The 11,112-nt window shown below is 41.4% G+C and overlaps 1 protein-coding gene across 1 annotated transcript in view; it reads left to right on the top strand.

The window, feature by feature from the left end:
• shmt2 (serine hydroxymethyltransferase 2 (mitochondrial)) overlaps positions 1-10,775 on the top strand; it is a 38,400-nt gene extending 27,625 nt beyond the window's left edge. The window contains exons 9-12 of the mRNA XM_007909314.2: positions 3,879-3,978; positions 4,793-4,948; positions 6,796-6,903; positions 9,155-10,775. Of these exons, the coding sequence (XP_007907505.1) occupies positions 3,879-3,978; positions 4,793-4,948; positions 6,796-6,903; positions 9,155-9,282 (492 nt within the window). The 3' untranslated portion in view covers positions 9,283-10,775. The remainder of the gene's footprint in view (positions 1-3,878; positions 3,979-4,792; positions 4,949-6,795; positions 6,904-9,154) is intronic.
• Positions 10,776-11,112: the final 337 nt, after the last annotated feature.

Genomic DNA, 11,112 nt, shown 5'->3' with positions numbered 1-11,112 from the left:
GCATCTGATTGATGCTCCATTTGTCCTGCACCTTTAGTGCCAATTCTGTGTTGAATAGATGCTGAATGTACAGCATAAATCTACTTTTGGGGGAAAAAACATTGATTTTTTTTGATTTAGTCCCATTTCTGAAACCTCATGAAGGTAGTTTAAAAATGGAATCAATGGCACAGATTGCAGTATGAATCCAGTCAGACTAGAGCCAATCCCGACTATCTTTACACTTGGTTTTAGATGCTCTTCATTTAGTTTGAAAACAGTTTTGCACAGTGCGTTATAAAAATGGCAGCTGGTCGGTGCTACCGGGATGGCAGGTCAATGTTGATGTCACTTCCATCTTTCAGTGTTGACTGGCCAGCTTCTTGTGCAATATTGATGCTATGAACACCTTTTGTGAGCCGTTTGCAAGAACCCAGCTGTAAACTGGAAATATTCTGCGCTTGTGGATATAAGAACATGAGAATTGCTAGAAGAACCAAGGTCCATACAGTTCACTTTTCACCATCCTGGCAGTTGCATGCACATATCCTGTCCAATCCTATATACTGCATCCCATGATATTATTTCCTAAAATAAATCTTATCAAAACTTGCTTTTGAAAGAATCAACACTTTCTGCCACAGTCTCTCTAGAGATCCTGTTCCAAACCTTTACTACTCGCTGACTGAAATAGTGTTTCCGCAGGTTTCTTTTGAAATTACCCCCCTTCAATTGCAGGCCGTGTCCTCTGTTGCTACTGTTCTAGACAAGATAAAACAGCTTATCGTGACCTACATTACCCAGTCCCTTTACGGTCTTAAAAAACACAGTCATATCACCTCTCAACCTTCTCTTTTCCAGCGACCATATTATAAATGGACCTATGTTGTAACTGGTTCTCACTAGCTATATAATTCCCTTTTGAATTTGCTATTGCAGTCTCTTTCCTTGGTAGTCCGTTCAACATATTTGTCACTCTCTAATGTTAAAGGATTAAATCTGAACCATGTTCATCCTGACCTCTTCTAAGCTCAAGTAGATGTCCCCTTGTTCTAGACTTTTTGGCCATATTAAGCATATTGTTAGGGTTCGGATTGTATACCCCTTGAAGATCTTAAATACTTTAATAAGGTTTTGTCTGAGCCTCTTTTATAAGTGAACGTTCTCAGTTTTCGTAGCCTCTCCTTATAACTCTAGTGTATAATGGAGCATCAATCCATTTGCCATTCATTGTCGAGAAAAAAGTGAATTAAAGTTTCAGGTCGATGATCTTTCGATGACCAGTTCTCACGAAAGGTCATCGACTTGAAACGTTAACTCACTTTCCTCTCTCCATCAATGCTACCTGACCTGCTGAGTGTTCCCAGCGTCATCTTGTTTTTATTTCAGATTTCCAGCATCTGCCGTATTTTGACCTTTATTGTATCCTGTCCAAGGTCTAGAATGTCCCTCTAACTCAACAACCATAACTATACGCCACATATTGTGCTGATGGTTTCCAGTGATTCATTAGTACTTCAAATCCCTCCTGTGTCCTGTACATTTAGGAAATACCGTACTTGGTACTATTTGCTACAGGCAAACTTAAGACTGTCATGTCCCAATCACAATGAGGGGCATCTTTCTTGTGAACCGATCGCACCAGACATTAATTGGTGCTTTGTTGCCCATGCACCAGCGTGGACAAAGTTTTTTTTTATTCCAATTGCACAATGAGTTCCATTCCATGTGAAGATTTGTGAGATAAACTATGTTTTACAGTGAAAACTGTGAGAGGGGAAAACCTACTTAATTACAGCTCTTAAACAAAATATTCGGAGCTTCCGACAAGCGTCCAAAAGATGAAAGATGAATTAATCAATAAACTAGATGAATAATACCATGGTTGAGCCTGCAATGCAGTATATTTAAGATTGCGGTAGTCACTCAGGAGAATAGCAATGCTTGGGCTCTCCCTTTCATACTGCCAATAGAGTAGCAATAAATCGTTAATGGGAACATATGATGTCGGGAGTTGTTTGTCCCATATGAGAGTTTCCATTAGTAAATAAAGTTGTGATGATCTCACGGTATCGACGTCTTTACTAAGAACCCATTTAATTAATGTTTTCTGGTTCACCCCGGGTGTATTTTAAGTGCTTGGCAGTCATACTGGGGTCAATCGGCTTACACTGGAGCTGCTGCTTTAGGGCATTACAAGGATTGTGGAAAGTCTAAGGAATGCAGAATCCAATATTAAAAAAAAATGGACTTTTCACTGCTTTAGAAATTCATTGAGCAACAAAATTGAGGCTTTTTTTTTCTCCCCCTGATCCTGTTGGGAGTTGAACAAATGTGTTTACAGGGACGAATGGAAGGTGAATTGATAAGTTTGGTAATTACAGTTTTTAAGAACTGTTGCAAATTCTGATCATAAAAAACTGCTTCGGCAGATCTTTCTAAACCTGGCTGGTGTTCATTATTATAAATGGGGGCTAAACTTGCTGCAAGGCTTAACTGCCTTCTGGCACCATCCCTCCAGCCTGGGCAGTTCCCCAAACATTTCACATGGATTTAACTCCTCTTTGGGCTCACAAATCAGAAATAAATATTAATAATAATAATCCTTGCATTTGACACAGTGCCTTATCAAGTCTTCGAGACGTCTCAAAGCACTGTACAGAGACCGCTTCACCGTCAGTGACGGTGGATCTTTTCAACCACTGAGGTCATCGTTACACAATTCAAGCTTGACATACACATTGCATCCCTGAGTGATTCAATCTTAAATAGGGATTGGGAGGGAAAGCACTGTCTGCTTCTCCCACCCCCCCCCCCCCAGCCTAGGGGTGTTGTACCCAATTGTATACAAATACCCATTGACTTGCTTAAGCACAGCCCAGAACTTGAACCTGCAACCTTCTGTCTTATTGCTACACCAGGCAATGTGTTTACCCTCTGGTCTGGGCCATTAATCATTCTTCATTCAAGAATGCGTTGAGGACCAAGATCACCTGGGCCCCATTTAAAAACTGCTGGAGCATTTTGGAGTGGGAGTGGGGGGGTGGCTGGTGATAGTCATGCCCTGTCCACCCCAAATTATTTGTAAAACTTCCCTGCAGCCCATCTTCACAACTGGAAAAAGTGCAACTGGTTGAAAACAAAGTGCCTGAGCCACTGGTCTGTTACTAGAAATATAAGTTTCAGGGGAACCCTTGAGGTCGTGTATACGTGGGTATAATTGTGCTGTAATTTAGAGTTAAGTGGCTCTTCTGTCCTTACAAAGGAACATGATTACGTCACACCTATTTGACAATTAGCATTGGCGATTCCATGAATCAATCCGCCACTACTGACCAAAAAAATTGGCCTCCCAACTTTTGTTCCTGAAAATAAAAGTAGCTTCCAAATTGTTCTCCTGGGTATGCATGGGGAAAATCAACTTGCTACACATCACACAGAGTGACCTATCCCCTCCTTTTCCCCCCCTCTGCTTACAAAACGTTTGAAGCATAATCCTCTAATGGATTGAGAGCCCCAGGCCGGGTGCAACAAACTGCCCTTGTGGTCTTATCCACACTCTTTATCATACAGGATTTGTGCGTGCTTGGTTATGTACAGATAATTGCAGGAACATAATATTAAAATTCAACACTACTGTCAGTTTTACAGTAGTCTGCCTTCTCTCTTATCCAATGCTCTCAGTGGCCCCTTTCCAAGTTTAAGCTACATCCAAGCTTATTCTGCGCTGCACTGCCACCAAGTACTCTGTGTGAACCTAGTGCTTACTTTGGTCACTTGTCCCATCCAATGCAATAAATATTGTGCAGCTGTACATCTACCGTTCTATAGGTTTAGCAGGTGAGCTTTGAACTGTGCAGCATCTTGTTCATTTAATGTGATTCCATTTTCTCTTCAAGGCAAACTCTCAGATGTTCCAGGAATACTCGCAGCAGGTTCTGAAGAACGCCAAAGCCTTGGCTGGCGCACTGCTGAGCAGAGACTTCACTCTGGTATCTGGTGAGTTTAGCCTGAAGCATCTAAATCAATGATTGGAAATTGGTGGTTTCTTTATGCAGTATCTGTTCTACAAGCGATCCACTGTTGGGAGTCAGTGTATATGTGTGGGGGATTAATCACCCTCCCTGCCCTCCACCCCTCCTGATCCCAACTTCCAACTCGTGTCCAAATCCCTGATTGCTGAGCGCCTTGGGACAGCATGCTGACCTGAAAGGCGTTATACAAATATATCTTGTTATTGTTAATCAGGGCAGGGGCTTAGATATTGAAGCCCTGGTGTGTGAGTGGAGTTCAATGTTGGCAGCTTGGCCCCCCCCTACGCTGCAGAGTGGTGGGATTTGGGGATTAATGGTACACCATTACGTTTATCCTTGCCACCAATTGGGAGGTCCTCAGTGGAGGACCAGAGTAGGAAATGGGAGTGTTCTGATCTCTGATCCCTTTAAGCTGTTAATGTCTGAGCAGCTTTGGAAGAAGCAGACAGTGCAGGGACAAAGCCAGGAAAATCTAAGGAAAAATAAATGAGAGAAGAGATTTCAAGATTATTGTACAAGCTGTGTAATCAAACGTCCCTTTAACAGACAGAAATGGATAACATAGAGAATGAGTAAGGTGAGTGAGTATCTGCATATCAAAGGAGGGACGTTCAGAATTGGCTGTTACCAAGTTGGAATCAAGAGAAGAGTTCTGACTCCTAAGAAATGCTCCAAATTGGCAAGTCTCTGTTGAGTCCTGTTATGAACAGGATGTTGTACAGAAATGTGGCGGTCAATATTGATGACGATCTTAACAAGGCAACGCTTTTATTATTTAGGAGGAACAGATAACCACCTGGTATTGGTGGACCTGCGACCGAAGAGTATGGACGGTGCCCGGGCCGAGAGAGTACTGGAGCTGGTATCCATCACTGCTAACAAGAACACATGTCCTGGTGACAAGAGTGCTCTGACCCCTGGAGGCTTGAGATTAGGTAACTTTCATTAGCCTTAGGGGCAGCTGGGTTAGTGGGTTAGTTCATACTTGCTAGTCAAGTCTGCCCCTTCTGTTTCTTATTTAAGCTCTTTTTTAAAAAGAAATGAATATGCTTGCTCTGAAAATTGTTATATAAGTTCAGTATCAGCTGCTGGATATTTTTTTTTTGCTTTGAGACTCCCAACATTCTCCCTTCAGCCTGATGTCTTATTACAGTAATTACACAGTCAAGACATTTAATTTGCTTAGTCCCAATTTGCAGGGTAGAGTGAGCTCAGTGAGAGATTCTGCCTAAGGGTGCATGTGAGGTCGAGCAGGACACTTACATTCACGTGGCATCTTGATTATGAAGCAGGAAAGAATAGACTATGTTGCTTTTTCAGTAAACTGGGTCATTTTATTTAAGAGGAAACGTGGCACGAGAAAGCAGATTAAAGCAAAATTAAGTCCGGGAGGAGTATTTCCTGTTTAGATTTACAGTCGCAATCCAGTGCTAGTCAAACCTTATTTACGGAATTGCATTCAGTTTGGGGCACCTAATCTTAGGAAGGATAAAATAGTCTTGGAGGGCGATTAACCAAATTAATACAGTGTCTGGTTTGAAGGGGTTTAGCTTTGATAAAATGTGTAAACTTGTGTTCTCTAAAGATAAGGAGGTAATGGGGTATTCTGATTGAAGTATTTAGCGAAGGGAATTATCGAGTCAAACCAAGGGGACACAAATGTAAAACTAGAGAGATGCCACCTAGAAGCGAGATCAGAAAACATTTCTTCACAGAATGAAGTTCTTCATTGTGAGAATGAAATGCCTCAGAAGGTTGTAGATATTTTGTAGTTTTCGCCCACAAAATACACAGTCACTCCACTTTATAATATATTCTGTGAAGCACTTTGAGACATCTCAATAACGTGATAATATAATAATCACTGCATTTAATATAGCGCTTTATCACATCTTCGAGAGGTCTCAAAAGTGCTTCACAGAATACAGTAAAGTGAATTGACTGTATATTTTGTGGGCGAAACGCAGCAACCAATTGCGCACAGCAGTGTCCCACAAACAGTCGTGGATTGAAGTGCCCAATTTATTATTTATTGATTTTTTTTGGCGATAAAACGCTATAATCAAATGCAAGGATTATTATTATCCAAAGGATTGAAATGTTTAAAAGTGATACAGATACATAGGAAGTAAAAATAATATTAAAGGAGATAGAGAAAATGTATAGATATGCCATGGCGTAACAAAATTGCTGAACAGCCTTGATGGACTCGGTGGCTTAACCTTGTTGTTCTGTTCCCAATTAATTTCTCTAGATATAGAGAAAACATTGTAAAAGTACTTGTTCCCTGTAGCAAGGAAACTTCTTTAAATTTTAACAGTCTCTGGGACTCTTTTTTCCCTCCTTTACTATGTTGCTCCGTTGAGGGAGAAAGCCAGAGCTAGATACTGTTAATAACAGAAGCAATAGCTTTTATAACCATGTTTTAAATTCTCCATCTGGGATTATATCAAACCAAGAAGCATGTGCTTTAGACTTCAATTCCTCTAAGTACGTTTCACTGGTGAGCGGGTCCTGTGGAGAGTTGTCTTGCATGCCCACAAATATACACTTTACAATATATTCTGTGAAGTGCTTTGAGATGCCTCAATGACATGATAAAGCGCCATATTGAATGCAAGGATTATTATTATTAAACAAATTTTGCCCAAAAAAAGTTTACTATTTGTTGCGTTATCAACGTACACTCATCTTGTTCCACTCTTACAGTCAAAATCTTTTCAGCGTTTCCATTTAAAGGATTGCCTTTTCCTGAACTTTTTTTTTCTTTAACTGCTGACAGGTGCTCCTGCTCTGACATCTCGACATTTCAAAGAAGCTGATTTTGAAAAAGTAGTGGAGTTCATTGATCAAGGAATAAAAATTGCTTTGGACGTTAAGACTAAGACTGGTAAGATAACGTTTCAAAGGTAGTTTCTTACCTAAGGACTGTTTCAGTTTGATTGAAGATGTAGCATTCAATCTTTGATTGAAGATGAAGGTGTCAGCTTGGCTCAGGTGGCAGTTCTCTTTCCCTGGGACAAAAGGTTGTGGGTTCAAGACGCTGGCATTTCAGTTTGATAACTGGCAGGAGTGCAATGACAGATACTGTACATAAGACACTAAACCGAGGCCCCATCTGGCTGTTCAGGTGTTAATGATCCGGTATAATTTCCAGACAATACTGGAAAAGAGAAGGGAATTTCTCCAGATGATCTGGCTAATAACCCTGCAGATAAATTAATCATTTACTTGTTTGTTGGATTCGGTATCAAATAGCCTGTAAATATGCAACCATTACAATTCCAGTGAAGTGTTTTGGATGTTTTGACAATCTAGGCGGTATGTCAAATGCGAGAATTATTTTTAGTCTAGCTCAGTTGGTCACATTCTTGCCGCTGGGTCAGAAGGTTATGTTGTTTTGAGTGCTGACACCAGGAGCTCACGAGCACACTGCAGTGCAGTACGAAGGTAATGCTGCATTCTCTCAGAGGTGCTGTCATTTGGACGAGACTTTAAAACTAGCTTCTGTCTGCCTATTTTGGCAGATGTTAAAGATCCCACGGCACTAATTGGAAGAAGAGCAGGGAGTCCTCCCAGTGGCCTGGCCAATATACTTCCTCTTGCAAATTCACTTAAAACTATATATCAGTTGGTCGGTTATTTAATTGGGTGTGTGGGAGATAATATAATAATCCTTGCATTTGGTATAGCGCCTTATCAGGTCTTTGAGACGTCTCAAAGCCCTTTACTGTAAGGTAAATCGGCTGTATATTTTGTGAGCGAAATGTGACCCATCAGTTGCGCACTACAGTGTCCCACAACCAGTCGTGGACTGAGTGACCAAATTGTTATTATCTTTTTAATGTTTAATACTAAGGACCTGATGCTGGAGAGGTGGATGGACTCAGTACAGACATGGTATTAGCCTGATTGCACATTGAGCTGCTTAGAATATAAAAATGCTCGATAAATTAAAAGAAAAAGTAAAGGTTATGGGGAGTCAGCAGGAGAATGGGGGTATTTTACAAGGCTCATGTGGTGGGGAGAAACACATGAAGGCGGACCTGACAGACTGAATGGCCCGTTTCTTCTTGGGTTGCTCTGATGGTTTACTTTCACACCACACCATAAAACGAATAATAGCAATAATAATTTGCTCACTCAATCCACTGTTTGTGGGGACGCTGCTGTGCGCAATTGGCTGCTGTATTTCGCCCACAAAATATACAGTCAATTCACTTTACAGTATATTCTGTGAAATACTTTGAGACGTCTCGAAGATGTGATAAGGCGCTATAATCAAACACAAAGATTATTATTATTATTATATACTCAGAAGGTCGTTGCCCTGTTTCACTTTGAGTGAATTTAACGCAAGATTGCATTTCACTATCTGTGTCTGTACTTTCCTGTGTTCTCATGAGTTCACGTGGCAGACTACATTATCACGTGCTTAGTGGTTACTCCCTGGGATTAGAAAAGATTGGCGATTTTCATTTAGTACCTGACATTGTAAATGTCAACTCGGCTCCCTTTGGGTGGGAGTATTTAGTCTAAAGTGGGCTGAAACCATTTACTGAAAAACTGCTGTACATGTATCTGACTGTAACTCACTATACAAGCGCTAGTTAGCGCTAACCTCATCGCTAGAAATAACCTGTTTCTATGCCTCCAGCAATAGTACTTTGTAACTTGATGTATGTGGTACGCAGGAAGAGTCGCAGCTGATTTTTTCATTTTGTTTTGCCCACGAAATACACAGTCACTACACTTTGCAGTATATCCTGTGAAGCGGTTTGAGACATCTCAAAGACGTGTTGAGACACTATATCAAATGCAAGAATTACTATTATTCTGCCTCATCACATTCTCTGTACCACCCAACTATAACAATTCCTGAGGCAGATTGGCAAAGTGCCCCCTTAATGTTTGAGTGAAGTAACCATGTGCTTGATATAGCACCTAACATGTCAAAACACTTCACCGAGAATTGTTACCCAGTGAGTGACTGAATTTTTAAGGCAAATGTGGTAGGTCCTCTGCATTATACTCCCAATGATTGATGTGCCTGTTCTATTTTAGAATGTCTCAACGATGTGGTAAGGACCTATATCAAATGCATGGAGTATGATTATTATTATTACTGTTTAACTCTGCAGGTAACCTGAAGGATTTCAAGGCCTTCCTCTTGAATGATGCGGAGACCAAGTCCAAGATAGCTGAACTTCGACAAAGGGTGGAGAAATTTGCTCGGGCTTTCCCAATGCCCGGCTTTGCAGACCACTAAATATGAAACACAAAGAAAACTGGAAAAGTGGGCTGTGTCTTAATGCTGGTTTTGAGAGAGGCGTGTGTGAGTGAACATCATATGCATCATCAGACCTGATCTGGCGACCAGTTTCATTCTAACGTCACTGTTTACATTGTGAATCTAATTCTAAATTTTCTTTTTCCGACTTTATAAATTTGAATGACTTCACTTGATTTTGAAATCAAAGTAAGTTTTAGTCACTTGAGTATGGACTTTGATCGTTTTTCACACTTACAGTGGGGTGGGGCAAAGATGTGAAGGGAAATGTGTTAAAGGTCAGTAACATAAACTACAGCAATGGAGATTTTATAAATTCATCTCAAAAATGTTAGTTTCTGGAGGCTGGCTAACTTGTCAGGTAACATAGTGGAATCCGCTGTAGCTGGACGCTGGTTAACCCGAACTTTGGGTAAAACAAATAAAACACCGGGCTCCCAGTTCATTTGTATTCTTACTTGATTGAAATACGCCTGTTAATTCGGACGAAAATCCAGTTAATCCAGGCAAAATGCCGCGCTAGTCACTGCCGAATGTGCTCTGTCTCTCGAGCAGTTCCAGGATGGAGATGGGAGGAGTCCCATTGCGTTCGACAACGGAATCCATCCATTCACAGGCGGCTGGAGTTGGTTTGTCAATCAGTGAGAAGGCGGAGGAGTGGGAAAGAATGAAGGGAGTGGGAATGGGAGGAGACAAATCGTGATTGATTGACAGCAGACTCAACCTGTTCACAAGCGGGTCGGGGGGTGGGGGGGCAGTGACTGCATCCAAAAAAGGCCAGTTAGCAGCGGCTCCAAGGTGATTGATGCTTCCCGGAGCCGCCCCTAATTGGTTCCCCTTCCCATCTAATGGGAATGTCAATGGGAGGGAAGAGGCGCTCAGCAGAGGAGACGGTGAGAAGAGAAAGGCAAGAACTTGGGTTACTGGTCACCGGGTAAAACTCCCTGCCCCGATGCGTCCGGCTAAAGAGGATTCCACTGTGTATAAGAGGGATGGGGAAGGGAATTATTTGCTTCTGGAGTAGGGTATCCAAATTAAGTGACAACAAGTTAACAAGTTCTCACTTGCCACGTTCCATCACAAGCTGCCATTTTGCTACCATGGTATTAAAGGAATTGTGGCGCTTCAGTGTTAAAACTCCCTAGCATTACTTCTGCTGATTTACAGTATCTTATCAATTCATTGTGAATCATGATCTCAGTGCAAGGTAAAAACAGTAGCTAGAGGTACATGCGTTTTAAATTTCCAACCCCGTTTTATCAGCTCAGATATTTCGTAAGATGTGCATTATAATTAACTAGCTGTGCAGAGTATAATATGATCTATACTCTGATTGCGATTATTTGAGGGACCTGTCTCCACTATGTGGACAATACTCAACATGACTTTTCTGGGTTGCCTTGTGGGTGATGTGAGGCTTTGAGCACAATAAATGTTCTTCAGATTTGAGTGTTCAACTCATCAAGAAATTATTACTCTATCTGGGTTTCCATGTTTTTCCTCCGTTCAACATTGCCTGATGTATCCAGCGGTCATTTCACTCTTGGCAGGAGCAAACAAGGTCAGTCACTGCAGACTCTTAAGTGCCGAATGGGAGTTTGCCATAAGCTGGGGGAGTAGGTTATTGCTCCTGGAGTGGACTAACAACTCATTCACACACCTGAGCTGCTGTGAGTGAGAGACCAGTGTCTGATCGATAACTTGTTAAGAGATGTATTAAAAATTAGGCTTATTCGTAGAAATAAATGTACATTTTCGGTACAGAAGGAGGGCTGTCGTGTCTGTACTGTTCCTTTTGAGGTGACGGCA

This window comes from Callorhinchus milii, unplaced genomic scaffold (genome assembly GCF_018977255.1).
Source record: "Callorhinchus milii isolate IMCB2004 unplaced genomic scaffold, IMCB_Cmil_1.0 Scaffold27, whole genome shotgun sequence".
Classification (NCBI taxonomy): Eukaryota; Metazoa; Chordata; class Chondrichthyes; order Chimaeriformes; family Callorhinchidae; genus Callorhinchus; species Callorhinchus milii.
Note: the sequence above shows the minus strand (reverse complement) of the source record. Positions and strands in the feature narration are given on the sequence as shown.